This window comes from Plecotus auritus (genome assembly GCF_963455305.1).
Source record: "Plecotus auritus genome assembly, chromosome: 11".
In the NCBI taxonomy this organism is placed as follows: Eukaryota; Metazoa; Chordata; class Mammalia; order Chiroptera; family Vespertilionidae; genus Plecotus; species Plecotus auritus.
The window spans coordinates 15,101,210-15,117,741 of record NC_137777.1 but is presented as its reverse complement, the minus strand read 5'-3'; the positions used below and the strand labels follow the sequence as shown (position 1 = coordinate 15,117,741).

Genomic DNA, 16,532 nt, shown 5'->3' with positions numbered 1-16,532 from the left:
AGGCAGCCAATCAATGATTCTCTTTCCCTTTGTCTCTGAAATAAATGAAACAAAAAGAAAATATATGACCACTATAAAATATCTTGACAAGTATTTTTTATTATTGTTTAAAGTTTTACATATGTCTCCTTTTTCTCCGATTGACAAATATTTTAATGCCAATAATATCTCAGATTAATGAAGGGGTGCTAATTGTACAAAAGTTTTTTCATGTCTTTAAAATTCCTTAGGGTTTTATGATGGAGTGGTTTTTTTTTTCCAGTGAGCTAGATTTTCAAGTTGTTTTATAGCTCTGATTATAATTAATAAATTAGCCCAATGGAAAATTTTTAAAGATTCCATTCCAGAAAACTAAATTTTCTTCTAACCAACTGCTTCTATTAGTTGATGATGAAATGAGATTGAATTAATCATTAGCATATACCTTATGTGTTGTATCTAAGTATGGAAAAAGAATGCAATTAATTGATTTGTTCAAATGGACTCTTAAAATTTGCTTGAAGTTTTTTTTACCTGGTAATCATTAGTTAACTTTGTTACGTGTTTGTTCATGTAGAAATTTCATATGAACATCAGGGTTTTAAATATCCATACTCTGTCTCATTTACATGTGCCTTCATAGGACTTGCCCAACCTAAATTGATATTATTTTAACTAGGGAAATAAAATGTTTTTTACGAGTTTACTGGTACTACTAGAGGCCTGGTGCACGAAATTCCCATCAGGTTCCCTGCCTCCCCACCGCCTCCTTCCCTGCCACCTGCACACCACCACTGCATGGTTCCCTCACTCCCCGCCTCCCCCTTCCCTAGCTCCCTCAGGGCCCCGTCCTGCTGCTAGTTGCCAGCAGGTTCCGTGCCTCCCCCTGGTGGTCAGCACACATCATAACGAACTCTCGAGAGGACACTTTGCTTGCATATTAGCCTTTTATATATATACTAGAGGCCCTGTGCATGACATTCATGCACTGGGGGGCTGGGAGGGGGGCACGGGGTTGTCCCCTCAGCCCGGCCTGCACCCTCTCGCAGTCCGGGAGCCATCAGTCGGACATCCTTAGTGCTGCTGCGGAGGCCAGAGAGGCTCCTGCCACCGCCGCTATGCTTGCCACCTGTGAGTCTGGCTCAGGGCTTCTGGCTGAGTGGCACTCCCCTGTGGGAGCACGCTGACCACCAGGGGGCAGCTCCGGCATTTAGCATCTGCCCCCTGGTGGTCAGTGCGCGTCATAGCGACCGGTGGTTCAGCCGTTCAGTCTATTTGCATATTAGCCTTTTATTATATAGGATATTTTTTTTCTCATGTTTAACTGTTAATTGTCAGTAGAAAAGGCAAAATATTTACTCATTATGGAGATAAGAAATTTTAGTTTTGGTAATTTAAAGATTCTGTGATGCAAACAAATTCAACAGTACATTCATTAATGGTTGTTGATGCTCTTTGGCCAAAAAGCTGAACAAAACCGTCATCATTGAAATTAGGAACCAGTTTTTATAAAGTAAGTAGTATCTGATGGTGATTCATTGCTTGTGTAAAAGTAGCGGAAATATATTCTATACAAGCACAGTGTGAATAATAGCATGTTAATAGATAAAACACTGTTTGAAGGACGTGATATTCTTTCTTTGGGCCAATTTAAGGATCTTTCCTGGGAAGGCCAAAAAAATTGGAAAGCAGTGTAGACCAGTTTTTAAAGGGGGATAAAATGGTTCCTGCATTTATTACAAGAGTCAATTGAGCCTAGAGACTTAACAATGACTATCAATATGCGTGTTCATTACACTCTTTGCCTGGTCTTATTTCAGAGTTTTTGAGTTTGAAGTTTCCTCCCCTCTTCCAAAAAAAATTTTTTTTTAAATGCTTAATTCCAATTAGGAGTAAAGGTGGTACTGTGTAAACTATACCTTGTAAACTGTAAAATCTAGGTAAGGGTAGACTGACATTCTAGGTTGGCCATTGTTAAAATAAGTCTAAGGTAGCTGTTACACATGAAGTGCTCTCAATACTCAAAAGGCGTAGGAAACACAGATATTTTTGTTCTTCACTGCCATTTCAGGGTCATCCATGCACACTTTAGCAATTTGTCACAAGCTAACTGTAGCAAAGATTTGGCCATCCCCCCCCCACCCCCCTTTAGTCCAGTGTTAGCCATTCTTATCTTCAATCCAGTGAATATTGTGAAGAACATTATGGCATAAATAGAAAATATTTGTACAGCATACAGTTGCAAGGATTAGGCTGATGTTCAGCCTGCCCAGACCATACCTAGCCTTCAGGAGGTCTGTAACTAACAGTAGGAGCCAAGATAAACTCCTCTGGAATATTCTGCTCTAACCTTTTGCCTTTTTATTTTATGTAAGCACACCTTTCAATCTCTCTTTAGGATTTAACTTGCTATGGAGTTTTGTTTCCTTATAATCTAGCCTTTTGTTAATCTTATGAATTGGTCTTTGCTACCTTGAGCAAAGTTATTGGGGGTGGGTAACCTGTAATGTGTGTGGACTTGGTCCTTAGTTTAAAATTTTCTTATGAAAACAGGATCTTCTAGAACTGCTCTGTTTAGTACCGTAGCAACTAGGCAGGTGACTATTTAAATTTAAAATAAACTTTATATAAAATTTGAAATTCAGTTCCTCAGTTGCATGAGTGTTTGGGAGCAATATGTGGCTAATGGCTATTGTTTTGAGTAGTGATAAAGAAAATTTCAATCGCAGAAAGTTCTATTGGACAGCATCACTCTAGGATAATTGTTATTGTGAGTAGTATTACCCATAATAATCTTAAAACATCTATTAATAATCATAAGAATTATGTATTCTCTGTTTTTTTCTCCTTACATTTGTGTAATAAAACAACTGTTTCTTTAAAAAAATATTATAAGGACTTTTTTTAGTTTCTTTTTTTTCCTTTTCCTTTTTTAAAAAAATTTATTGTTGAAAATATTACATATGTATCCTTTTTCCCCTATTGACCTCTTCTAGCCCACTCCTGCTCCCTGCCCCAGGCCTTAACCAGGACTTTTCAGTTTTATATTCTCATTGAATTCTTTAGTTGCCTACATGTTCTTAGGTCACAACTTCCTACTACTTTATGTGCTCATGCAGACTGAAATTAATATTAGGTTTATGTTAACTATAGGACTTTCTATTTGTTACATTTTACTGCAAGGATCCTCTGATGCCCAGTTTATAAAGAGCTCCTAAATAAATATGGTATCTTCTTAGCCCATCATGTTTGACATGACAGAAAGCAGAATGGAATATCCTAATATGATCAACATGGACACTATAACAAAACTCCCCAAATAATTAAGCAATCCTTAAAATAGGAGATATTTGTATCATAAATAATGAATATTTATAATGTAGCAAAAGTGGGAAGTAATCTATAGGTCAGTTCAGATAAATAAACATGGTGTATCTATATAGTAGGATACTACACAACAATGAAAATTAATGGACTCCAGTCACATCAGTCCGCATGGATGAACTAAAACTATAAAGTTAAGCAGAATAGGCCAGTCATAATAGAGAAACAATAGCAATTCCATTTATAGTTTAAAACAGTAAAGCTAATGTTTTAGGGACATATATACTATATAGTAAAGGGGTAATATGCAAATTAACCCTCATGTCCTCACAAGATGGCTGCCTACAACCAGGCCAGCAGGGGGGGTTAGTGAGGGACGACTGAACAAGCAGGCTGTGTGGGGCGACCAGGCTGGTGTGGGGGGAGGGGGACGACAGTTGAGGGTGACCAGGCTGGCGGCAGGCGGGGGACAGTTAGGGGCAACCAGGCAGGCAGGCAGGTGAGCGAATAGGAGCCAGCGATCCAGTATTGTGAGGGATGTCTGACTGCCTAAACCAGCAGTCGGATATCCCCCAAGGGGTCCTGGATTGGAGAGGGTCCAGGCTGGGCTGAGGGGACCCCCCCTCCCCCTGTGTACGAATTTCATGCACCGGGCCTCTAGTAGAAGAATAAAACTATTAAATAACAAGGAAATGATGATTAGAAAAGTCTGACATGCCCTAGCCAGTTTGGCTCAGTGAATAGAGCATCAGACTGGACCAGGGGGTCTAAGGGCATGTACCTCAGTTACAGGCTCCTCCCCAGCCCGGGCCCTGGTTGGGTGCATGCAGGAGGCAACCAGTCATTGTGACTCTCTCACATTGATGTTTCTGTTTCTCCCTCTCCCTCCCACTCTCTAAATCAATGGAAAAATATCCTCGAGTGAGGATTAACGAAAGAAGAAAAGTCTGACATGCATATTCTTAAGTTTTTCTCTTGGTGAGGTGACAGTGAGATCTGCTACTATAAGGTATTCAAAGTAGTAATTAAGTACATCTGTTTACAGGGTTATTCCTATGCTGCACCAGGAGAGCTTGAAATTAATATGGTTATGTATTTTCTGTTCGTATTATATTACAGTAGTTATCTTTAATGTTATCACCTCTTAATTACCAAAACAGATATTCCCTCCAGAAACAGATTTAGTTTTCTCATCAAACACTTTTTTTAAAGGGAGCCTAATCTTGTCATTTGCATATGCACAAGCATATTACTATGAAAATCCATGTCTCATCTCATTAAAGATATATTTTAGAATTTATTGTGAGTCATTTCATTGGGCAGCTTTATACAGGTACTTCATACATAGCCTGTTGGGTTCATCCTTTTAGGGGTTCCCTCACCCCCCTCCCCCCTTAAATCTATTCTGTGCATTCTTGTTCTTTTCTGTCTTTTAAAATTCAAGCAGTCAGCTTTAATGTTCTTCCTCTAGGATTTTTCAATTTTTTCCCAACCTCATCACCTGAAAAATAACTTGAAGGATGCTTATTGCCATTACTGGCTTTCCTCTTACGTCAATCGAAGCAAACCCTGTCCTTATATTCTTCTGAGTGCTCAATGTAGGCTATTGTTACCTCTAAAACTACCAGTTCCAGAGCGTAGCTTCCTGGAACTACTTTTTTTAGCAGGTTTACCTGCTCCAGGCTTCACATCTATAGTGCCCAAGCCATCTTTTAGAAGTCTCTTCTAATACTCTTGCTCAGTTACTTCTAAAGGTATTCTGTATGGTAAGTAACTTTTCTTTTGGAGGTAGAATGCAGAGGTGACTGACAGCATTGTGCATAGTTTTAAAGCTGTGAGCTGAGTGCTAAATTACCAAATGCCAATGTAATAAAAAAATAATGAAGTTAGAAGTGCCTTTAGGCTTCTTCAGAGTAATAGTAGTAGTACAAATTTCCAAATAGGTCAAGCTCTCATTTGTAATGAGTAGAAGTCCTTTTAGAAAAGTGGTCAATGTATTAAGGTTGGGTTTCCTGAGTAGGTGTCTCTGAAACAGTGCTCTTCAACCGTTCAGCTCTCCCTGTTCTGCTTCCAGGGAGGTCTTCACTTCAGAAATCCAAGACTCCTATCCATCCAGCCTGGTGTCAAGTGGGCTGTTGCTGCCAGAATTATCTTGTGATTATTTGAGAGATGTATCAGTTTCTTCTGAAGTACAATCAACTGTAGAAGCCTTTGTAGCAGGTGTGTAACAAGGCAAGTGCCCAGTGCTGCAGCCATTACTCTTGGAGCTACCTTTTTGATGAACATGAGGACTCAACTGCCTCATGAAAGGCTCCAGGGAGAGCAGTGTGCAGTTCTTTGGAGATTTTTCTTTGGCAGCTCTTCATAAAATGTATTATCAAAAAACACCAATGTGAAGGTGTATAGGAATGTTCAACATTTCTTCTTCCCAGCTATCCAGGAGGAAATTACTTATTATAAAAGTAGTAGTGTGATTACACCACTTGTATTAGTGTAAAATAAGATGAGCTTTCTTTCACCATATATTGTATTCATAAGGTGTTTAGTTATGAAAATAGCTTGAAGACTTGTGAGAAGAAAACATTTCTTAGTATCTATTGATAAAAGTAAATTTGCTCTTAAGTTATAAAGCATTTTGGAGAGAATGTAAGATTTACATATGGTAGATTTTCTCAGGCTTAATGTAAATAATTCAGTATCCAGCAGCACCAGACTATAGTATGTAGTGGTCTATATTGTATTGGAGCCAGTAAATCAGTCCTGTTTCTGACTTACAAGCCATAAAAAGCGGTACAGTGTCTGTTAGGAATTTTACTCAGGAATTTTACTTATTTTCATTTTGGCCGCCTAGAACATGCTCGTGTCTTGGGTTCTGGGTTAACGTGTCATCACCAAGTAACTTTACATGTCACTTGAAAACATTTTAGCAAAATGTTTTATTACTATAGTGCTTTAATTAAGACGGAGATGTTCCTTTGTGAGACAGTGGACTTATGATTAAGAACTGCTTTTTAGCCCTAGCCGGTTTGGCTCAGTGGATAGAGTATCAGCCTGCGGACTAAAAGTCCCAGGTTTGATTCTGGTCAAGGGCACATGCCCAGGTTGCGGGCTCAATCCCCAGTAGGGGGTGTGCAGGAAGCAGCCAATCAATGATTCTATCATCATTGATGTTTCAATCTCTCCCTCTCCTTCCCTCTCTGAAATCAATAAAAATATATTAAAAAGAAAAAAACCCTGCTTTTTAGGAATCCTTCAGTGAGATTGGGGGTAGGAAAGACTCAAGATCAGCCCACCCGTATCCAACTATGAACAAAAGGCATTGGTGGCTCTAAATGTATTGAAAACTTCCCTCCTGAAGGTTTTTGTGTTTTGCAGATTATTTTGAGGAATTAGTTTTCCCTGGGCAAAGCTTTTAGTGTTTAACAGTAACTGACAGGTGAGGTTTACATTTACATGTGGGTCGCTCGTGAATCAAGGTTTTGGGCTCCTTTTAAGAATGTGAAAGATGGATCATGGTTTTCAACACACTTCAAGGGAGTGTATTGCTGTCACCACCATTGCTAAGTTGAAAGAGTTGTGAAGTCCTTTGTCCCATCTGTTTCTGAGCACCTACTCTGGGTTAGGGATTAGGGGAATGTCAAAACCTTCAGGGAGCATTTAAGAAGGTGGTGGAGATAGAGCTCACTTATCCACATTTACCATCTGTTGTGTATAGGTTTTATTAATATTGGTTTTAATAAACAATTTTATTGCAATGCTTGGTATAACTAAGTAAATTAAATAATATTAATGTCCTGTATTTCTTTTAGTGTTTTAAGTGTGTTTACAGTAGTCTGTTAGTCCTTTTGTCAAGTATTGCCAATATAATTAATGAGCCGAAACCAGTTTGGCTCAGTGGATAGAGCGTCGGCCTGCGGACTGAAAGGTCCCGGGTTCGATTCCGGTCAAGGGCATGTACCTTGGTTGCGGGCACATCCCCAGTGTGGGGTGTGCAGGAGGCAGCTGATCGATGTTTCTCGCTCATCGATGTTTCTAGCTCTCTATCCCTCTCCCTTCCTCTCTGTGAAATATCAATAAAATATATTTTAAAAAAAAGTTTTAAAAATATATATATATAATTAATGAGTTTATTTTCCCATCAATGTCCTTTTGTGAGTCAACCAGGAGTTGGTAAGCTAATGCTATGGTTACTTCTGAATTTCAATGATGGTATTAGTCACTCTATAAGCATTGTATCTTAGTCACTCTATAAGCATTGTATCTTTACTTTAGAGCAGGGAATATTTTCTAATATTTTTATTCATGTTGGTAGTACCATTATTTGCCAGCTGTTTCAGTTTGGTGCCCTCAGTTGATGTTTAAAATTTTTCACTTCTACAAAAGTCAAACTAGATAGAAAGCAGATGTGTTTTGAGGTGGAATTGGGGAATGATTGCAAAAGGGACATGAGGGAACTTATCTTTATAGTAGTGGTGATTACTGGGGTGTACAAATTTGTCAAAATTGGGTACACATTGTATGCAAACTGTTGATAAGGTGGATGAAAAAGGAAAAAATAATTTTGGGTTTTACCTGAGAATTAGGCAAAAAAGAAGGAGCAGCCAGCAAAGTTAAAATGTAGAAAATATTTATATGAAGAAAGGTTAAAAGGCTAGGAATGAGTAGGCATGGCATGATAGGATGTTTTTATACCAAATTTGAATAAATTTAATTATTGACTAACCACTATGGAAATTTAGTCTGAGAAATGGTTAATAGGTTATGGGAATATGCTAAAGCTCTAATAAAGAAACTATTAGTTGTGTTGGTTTTCCCGGAAAAGGAATCCTGTGTGCTGAGGAGACAGATTTTTCCTTTTATTTTAAACATGATTTGATCAGCATCTCTAGAGTTAGCCTAATTAGTTATTCTGTGCCCCAGTGTCTTCAAAGGTAAAATGAGGTTAATAACATTGTGGTTTTAAGGGTTAAGAAAATCGATACTAGATAGATAATGTACTTAAAACAGCGCCTGGCATACTGCTGTAAAAAAACATTTGCTGTTACATTTAAGCTAGTTTAGCAGGCAGTGAGTGTTGGGACATATAGATTATGTAGTTCAAAAATAGTTTGGGGGGAGGGACGTCCTTATCTCTATGAGCATACTACTCTAGGAAAAGCTCTGAAGAATATGGGCATTTAGCAGAAAAGAGTGCATGGAATGGGCCTGATCTTTTGTAAGTACTGAGGATCCTGACACTAGAGGAAAATTACCTTTTCCCTAAGCACTATTGCTATAAGAAACTAAGATTCATCTTGTCCTGACTCTAAAGCTAGACTTCTTTAAAAAATTAAAAAGCTAGAATTGTTGAATTTAGTAGCAATTGCTTGTGGTGGTCTATAATTGATAACCCAAGATTCCCAAGTAAATATTTTATATGTATATATAGTAGAATAGCCCTAAGTCGGTTTTGCTCAGTGGATAGAGCATCTGCCTGTGAATTGAAGGGTCCCTTGTTTGATTCTGGTCAAGGGAATGTACCTGGTCGTGGATGTGCTGGGGGCAACCATACCAGACACTGATAATTCTCTCTGTGTCTCTCCCCCTACCTTCTACTTTCTGTGAAAATCAATGGAAAAATGTCCTCGAGTGAGGATTAACAAAAATAAATAAAAATAGTAGAACATACTGAGGAGTCACATGAGCTGAAACATTAGGCTAAAGACCTTGATTAAATTATTTTTCATTGTTAATAGAATAAATGAAAGCCTTTTTGCCAGAAAGATTTGTGGTATAATTTAACAGGAAGTTTCTACATACTCTTTTTACACTTAAACCTTTCCATTGAACTTTTTGAATGAGTAGCCTCTATATTTTCTGTTTCTCTTAGTGCATAGTTGACTGTCTCCCTAAAATGATGCTCTAGCTAGAGTTACATTGCTTAAAATAAACATGTATCCTCAAGCCTACAATGTCTTACTTTCTGGGCACAGATTTATACCAGTCCTAGTTTAACAAACTTCAGAGAATGTTCAGACCACCATTTGACTTTTCTGCATAAGTATGAGGTCTCCTGTGAATATGCCCTATTAACTTCCTTGGTAAAATAAAAATATTCTCACCTTTACAGTTTCTACTATTTCAGAAAGATTTGATGACCTAAACCAGCGATCGCCAACCTTTCAGACCTCATGGACCACTGGTTGGCGACCGCTGACCTAAACTGAAAGTAATTGACTTCTTGGTTGTTGGTGTTTAAATTTTAAAACTAAGCATTGTTTGTATTTCATGAAATTTGACTAGTATTATGGCTAATTGATGAGTTTGTTTTGGTGCAACCAGAAAGCTGACACTTTGGAACCATTGGAGTATGCTTCTAGGATGAGGGCCATCACCATGGTGAAGACCTAGGATAGAACAGGGTTGGCAGGAGGAAAATGGGTTGAAAACTCAAGAAAGGTTGTGCAAATTTTAAAGTAGGTTGCCAAGGGCTGATCTATGCCCATTGTTAATGTGGCAACCAGAAATCTGTACAAGACAATGAGTAGTATCCTGCCTGAAGGACTTTGTTTGTGGACTTCATGTTAAAAAATACACAAATCTTTGCTTAAAGTAACCTAAGGACCAGTGAATTCAGCTTAAAAGATAGATGTTTATGTCAGTACCAGAGGCCTGGTACACAAAGTTGGTGCACGGAGTGGGGGGCCCCCTCAGCCCAGCCTGCACCCTCTCCAATCTGGGACAATCCTCTCACAATCCAGGACCTCTGATTCCTAACTGCTCACCTGCCTGATTGCCTCTAACGGCCTCTGCCTGCCTGCCTGATAACTCCTAACTGCTCCCCCTGCTGGCCTGGTCTCCCCACGCAGCCTGCTGTTCAGTCATTACTGTGACGGTGTCCCAGACAATTTGCATATTCCTCTATTATTAGTATAGATATGCTGCCCTAGAGGAGAATGGAGGTCTGGGTAAGGGAAAGAGTTCTTTGGAGAGGGATGGGATTTAGTCTGATGCCTTTTTTTTTTTAAAGGTTTATATTTTTATTGACTTCAGAGAGGAAGAAAGAGCAGGGGTCGGGGGAGAGAGAAACTTGAATGATGAGAGAGAAATCGTTGATCGGCTGCCTCCCACACGCCCCACATTGGGAATTGAGCCCACAACCCTGGCATGTGTGCTGACTAGGAATCTAACTGTGACCTCCTGGTTCATATATGGGTCGATGCTCAACCGCTGAGCCACATCAGCTGGGTGCTACACACACACACACTAGTGGCCTGGTGTACGAAATTCATGCACATGCAAAGGGAATTAATTAGAAGAAATATTTTAATATTGCTATTTGCCCTTTCTCTATAATAGAAGTGTCAGATGAAAGAAAATTAATAAAATCTATAGGAAAATCTTCCTCCTGTCAGAGTCTGAGGCGTGCTGTGGGACCCAGAGTCAAGTCCCCACCCACTCGCATGCGCCTCGAAATCACACGAGACCCAGACCCGGCCGCCCTCACCCCCTTCAAGCCCCACAGGCTGGGAGATGCAGCCTCAGGCCTCCCGTCAAGCTCTGTGGGGGGTGGGAGGGGACGGGCGCAGCCTCAGGTTCCCCGTCTAGCCCTGCTGGGCAGAGGTTGGGGCACAGCCTCAGGTCCCCCGCCCTGCCTCAAGTCCTCCAGCCCTGGCGTGAGGGCGTGATGACCATTTGCATATTAGCTCATTATTATATAGGATTATATAGGATATTTTTAATCTTTACCTAGGATATACTTACTGATTTTAGAAAAGGGGGAGGAGGGCAGAAACATTGATGTGAGTGAGAACCCTTCCATGTGTGTCCTGACTGGGATCCAAGCTACAATCTAGGTATGTGCCCTGACCAGAAATCAATTTATATTGAACTAGTGCCCTGGTGCATGAAATTCGTGCATTGTGGGGGGGAGGGTGTCCCTCAGCCCAGTCTGCACCCTCTCCAATCTGGGACCCCTTGGGGTATGTCCAACTGCTGGTTTAGGCCATATTACAGGTCTAAACCGGCAGTCAGACACCCCTCTCACAATCCAGGACCACTGGCTCCTAACTGTTCACCTGCCTGCCTGCCTGATCGCCACTAACCGCCTCTGCCTCAGCCCTGCCACCATGGCTTTGTCCGGAAGGTCTCCCGGTCTAATTAGCATATTACCCTTTTAGTATAGACTAGAGTTCCAATGCATGAAGATTCGTGCAAGAATGGGCCTTCCTTCCCCTGGCTGCCGGCACTGCCTTCCCTCCGGCAAGGAGCCACTTTTCTGCCTTTGCTCCGGCCCGGAGCTGCCTTTCCGCCTTCCCATGCTGCCCAGAGGCCCGGAGCTGCTGGGGCGGTGCGGAATGCCTACGTCGTCGCCCCGCCCCTGGCCACTTGGTGCCTGCATATGCAAATTAACCAGCCATCTTTGATGGGTTAATTTGCATAGTCCTGATTGGATGGTGGGCGTTGTGAAGGTATGGTCAATTTGCATTTTTCTCTTTTATTAGTGTAGATGCTTACATTCTATTGCCCCTAGTGTCAACTTCTGTAGACTCACTGACCACTAGTTAAGATCATTTATTTTTATTTTGTACTTATTGGTAGAAATTTTGTTGTATACCAACCTTTTGGTATACAGGACAATGCTCCAAACAACTGAGCCACACCAGCCAGGGCTCCGATGCCTTTTTAAAAATCAGTTATCAGTAAATGGTTTGGGATGTACAGTGAACTTAGTTTATACCTGGTTTTGAATTACGATAGCATTTTTGTGTTTCTGGCAATTGGCAACTTAATTTTAGCTCTAACTACAACGTTTTGAGGAAGTAGTTAAAGGTCATTAACTAAAATTTAGAGAAAATGACCCTAGGATTGCAAAGTTATTAAATGACATGGCCAGGACCAGGTCTTCTGACTTCTAGTTCAGTTAATCAACTCGCCTCATAAGACACATATGTTGCTAACCTGACCTAGTTATTTCCTCTTACATCACCCTCCACTTCTACTGACTTCTATTACTTACCTTTCATCTACTCTAAAATTTTATTTAGAAGACATTTATTGGAGTTACCTGGTAGCATGCTATGTTACCTGGCTGGCAATATATTGAAACTCAGTATTTTAATTTCTTGGCTGTAGATACTTAATTCACTAATTCGTAAGCTTTCTTCACTTAAAATTAGTAAATTGTGTTATGAAAGAATTATAAAACAAGATGATGATTAATACAGACTGGGTCTGCAAGTTTATGTAAGTAAGGTGACCATATTGACTTGTAATAAATAAATTGTGCATATGTGTGGATTATCTTCTCTAAAGTCATATCATATTGAGCTTTTTATAAAAATATATAAAGTACACACTTTTACACACAAAGTGTTGAGTGACTATACAGAGTCCTCATTAAATTAGGCATTTAGCACACTTTAGTTGACAACTCGTACACTAAGGTTAACTACTGAAATGATACAAATTTTTTAATAACTTCTGTTTTGACAGTTTGTTGCATATTCTAAGGACCCAGACATAAGGATTGGTGGCCCGTCTCTTGTTTTTCCTGGTTTATGACTTTCGGCTTTGTGGAATACGGCTGAGATGAAAGGATTTATTGACGATGCAAACTACTTCGTTGGCCTGTTGGATGAAGGAACAAACCTTGGAGATGTTATTGATAACTATGTTAATGAACATACCCTGGTAAGTGCGCTGTCTCATGTTTCTGAATTCTAAAATACCAATGCTTTATTTCTAAGATGTGAATCTAATAAAGTACCTGTTCAGATGTTAACTTTTCCAAGTTGTCTTTTTCTTTTTTTTCTTTTTTTAATATATTGATGTTTTACAGAGGAAGGGAGAGAGATAGAGAGTTAGAAACATCGATGAGAGAGAAACATCGATCAGTTGCCTCCTGCACACTCCTTACTGGGGATGTGCCCGCAACCACAGTACATGCCCTTGACCGGAATCGAACCTGGGACCCTTGAGTCCGCAGGCCTATGCTCTATCCACTGAGCCAAACCGGTTAGGGCCAGGTTGTCTTTTTCTAGGGTGCCTTAACACTCCCCTTTCCCCTTGAATAGGAATGAGATTTTCTTTCCAGCCCACATTTTTAAAAAACATGCTCCCTGATAGCCCTTTCCCTGCTGTGCCCTTGACTGAGAATTGAACCCTCCATCCTGCAGTGCTGGAGGCCCAAGCTATAACCACTGGAATTGCACTGACCAGGGCTAGATCTTCATTTATATTTCAGATAATCTGGTGTATGTGGACTGAGAATTGATAATTTACATTGAATGCTTACACTCTACTGCCCCTAGTGTCAGCTTCTATAAAATCATATTCATGACTACTTAAGATCATTTATTTTTATTTTGTGCTTATTGGTAGAATTATTTTTGTTTATCACCTTACTGATAGAATTTGCTTTTTTATTGGAGCTAATTTCCCATATTCCCCAAATTTGTTGAATTGTTTTCATGTTACTAGGGTTCAGTAATAGGATGGAAAAAACTTGTTCTCCTAGGGGTAGATAAATAGAGAAAAATAAAACCAAAAAATGATTCTCCTCTTGACTTTTTTTTTTTTTTTAATATATTTTATTGATATTTTACAGAGAGGAAGGGAGAGGGATAGAGAGCTAGAAACATCGATGAGAGAGAAACATCGATCAGCTGCCTCCTGCACGCCCCCACTGGGGATGTGCCCGCAACCAAGGTACATGCCCTTGACCGGAATCGAACCTGGGACCCTTCAGTCCGCAGGCCGACGCTCTATCCACTGAGCCAAACCGGTTTCGGCTCTCCTCTTGACTTTTATAGATGTGCTCACCTTCCCACACCCCAGCAAAGTTCTTTTGTTTCTGTCTTTTCCTGCCCTGAAGGTTGATTTACAACTGAATATCTTATTTCTCTTGCTGGTACTTTAAATTGCTTTTTTTTTTTTCATGTTAAAGTAAAAATAAAAAATCTGTCTTTAGGACATTAGAAATGGCATGTCTTGTAAGGATGGGATAATTTCAGTACAACTGTCTCTTATCTTCCACTCATAGCCCATAATTTCCAATCATGTCTATTTCTTGGCATGTTTCAGTAGTATATATATTTTTCAAAAATATGTTTAAAAAATAGAAAGCAGTAATATTGGCTTCATGGCTTTTAAAACAATATTTGGATGTTGTATATTCTAAATAAGATTATTTTATCTGCCAACCGTTTTCTCATGAGGTGTACAATCATCTCTCTACCCTGGGAGTAGGCACAGCTTTTTAAAATCATTACAGATCTTCCCCAAATCCCTTATAAAATCACTTTTCTTTTGAAGGAAGGATATTTTTACTCTGGTTTATCTGATACTTAGTATACTTCTGGAATTTTAAATTTAATCTTGCCTTTTAAAATAGTGGTATGGAAGGAAATAGGTAATCTCCTTCTCCTCTACTCCTAAAAAGTAAAATTGAGGTAATTCTGAAATAGAAAGTCATTATAATATTGTAAAATCAAAGTAGAGAATATTTCATATGCCACAATATAGCACAGCAAAAAGTCAAGTTAAAAAAAAAAAAAGAACAAATGTGTTTAGATTCTCCTTTGTTTGCTCAATCTAGCTTAATTCTTCCACAAGCCTTAAATGTAGTGTATAAATAATACATGTTTTGGCTCATTTGTGGAGGAAAAAGGGAGTTCTTTCTTACTCAGTGGTACTCTTATTTTCAGTAGGTGTGACTATTTCTCTCTTTTTTTTTTTTTCATGAACATAATAGACAGGGAAGAAGGCATTTTTTGTGGGAGATCTCGGAAAGATTGTGAAGAAACACAGTCAGTGGCAGAACGTAGTGGCTCAGATCAAGCCATTCTACACGGTAAAGTGCAACTCTACTCCAGCTGTACTTGAGATTTTGGCGGCTCTTGGAACTGGATTTGCTTGTTCCAGTAAAGTAAGTATTTTTTTATTATTTTGCCATTTTTTTTTTCTTTTTTTTTTTTTTTTATTTTTTTTTTAAATGTATTTTATTGATATTTTACAGAGAGGAAGGGAGAGGGATAGAGAGCCAGAAACATCAATGAGAGAGAAACATCGATCAGCTGCCTCCTGCACACCTCCCACTGGGGATGTGCCCGCAACCAAGGTACATGCCCTTGACCGGAATCGAACCCGGGACCCCCCAGTCCGCAGGCCGACGCTCTATCCACTGAGCCAAACCGGTTTCGGCTATTTTGCCATTAAACTATAATACTTAAAAATTAACTTTCTAACTTTTGGTTACCCACAACAGTTGGAGAAAAACTTCAAGGAAATTTGACTTCTGGATAGGTTTTTTAAAAACTCTTGTTTAAATTTGCAGCCTAATAGTGGAAATTGATCAATTTTTTAAGTGTGCTATCAATGAAAGGAAAGTTTCAGTAAGATGAGACTTTTAAAAGTTTTCTTTATCTTTAACTGACACTTTTTTTCCCCTCATTCCCTCTTTTTTAAATATATATTTATTGATTTTAGAGAGGAAGGGAGAGAAAGAGATAGAAACATCAATGATGATAGAGAATCATTGATTGACTGTCTCCTGCCCACCCCCTACTGGGGATCGAGCCCCCAACTTGGGTATATGCCCTTGACCGGAATTGAACCTGTGTTCCTTCAGTCCATAGGCCGACGTTCGATATCCACTGAGCCAAACCAGTTAGGGCTATTCCTCATTCTTAGGCTAGACCTAGCTAGATCAAGTTACTTCTGATGACAAGTAATATTCTAAATTAAGAAATTTTCTCCGGTAGTAATTATACCTTTTAAAAGGTTTTAACACAGGGTAGTATAGTAAGCGTTACCAGAATATGTACTGTGGCATTATGTAATACAAATTTAACCTCTTATAACTTGAATTTAACAAAAAAATAAAAACATAAGGTAGTAATTGAATGAAAAGTCATAGGAAATTTGCCTTTTAGATGACACTGTTTAACATCTATTTTTACAGACTGAAATGGCTTTAGTGCAGGAATTGGGTGTGTCTCCAGAAAACATCATTTACATAAGTCCTTGCAAGCAAGTGTCTCAGATAAAGTATGCAGCAAAAGTTGGAGTGAACATCATGACCTGTGACAGTGAAGTCGAACTGAAGAAAATTGCACGTAATCATCCAAATGCCAAGTAAGTGTAAAACTTAGTACCTCGGTAGATTATCTTACTTGCTTAGGGTTTGGGTTTGTCTTATCCTGGGAAAAGGAGGCGGTTATGTAGAGCAGTGGTGTGTATTGTAATTA

The 16,532-nt window shown here is 39.2% G+C and overlaps 1 protein-coding gene across 2 annotated transcripts in view; it reads left to right on the top strand.

Annotated features, from left to right (window-relative positions):
- The window catches only part of AZIN1 (antizyme inhibitor 1), a 36,305-nt gene that overhangs the window by 7,717 nt on the left and 12,056 nt on the right, over positions 1-16,532 (top strand). For both annotated transcript variants that reach the window (XM_080647258.1, XM_080647259.1), the window contains exons 3-5: positions 12,778-12,975; positions 15,038-15,211; positions 16,247-16,419. In XM_080647258.1, the coding sequence (XP_080503384.1) occupies positions 12,874-12,975; positions 15,038-15,211; positions 16,247-16,419 (449 nt within the window). In that variant the 5' untranslated portion in view covers positions 12,778-12,873. The remainder of the gene's footprint in view (positions 1-12,777; positions 12,976-15,037; positions 15,212-16,246; positions 16,420-16,532) is intronic.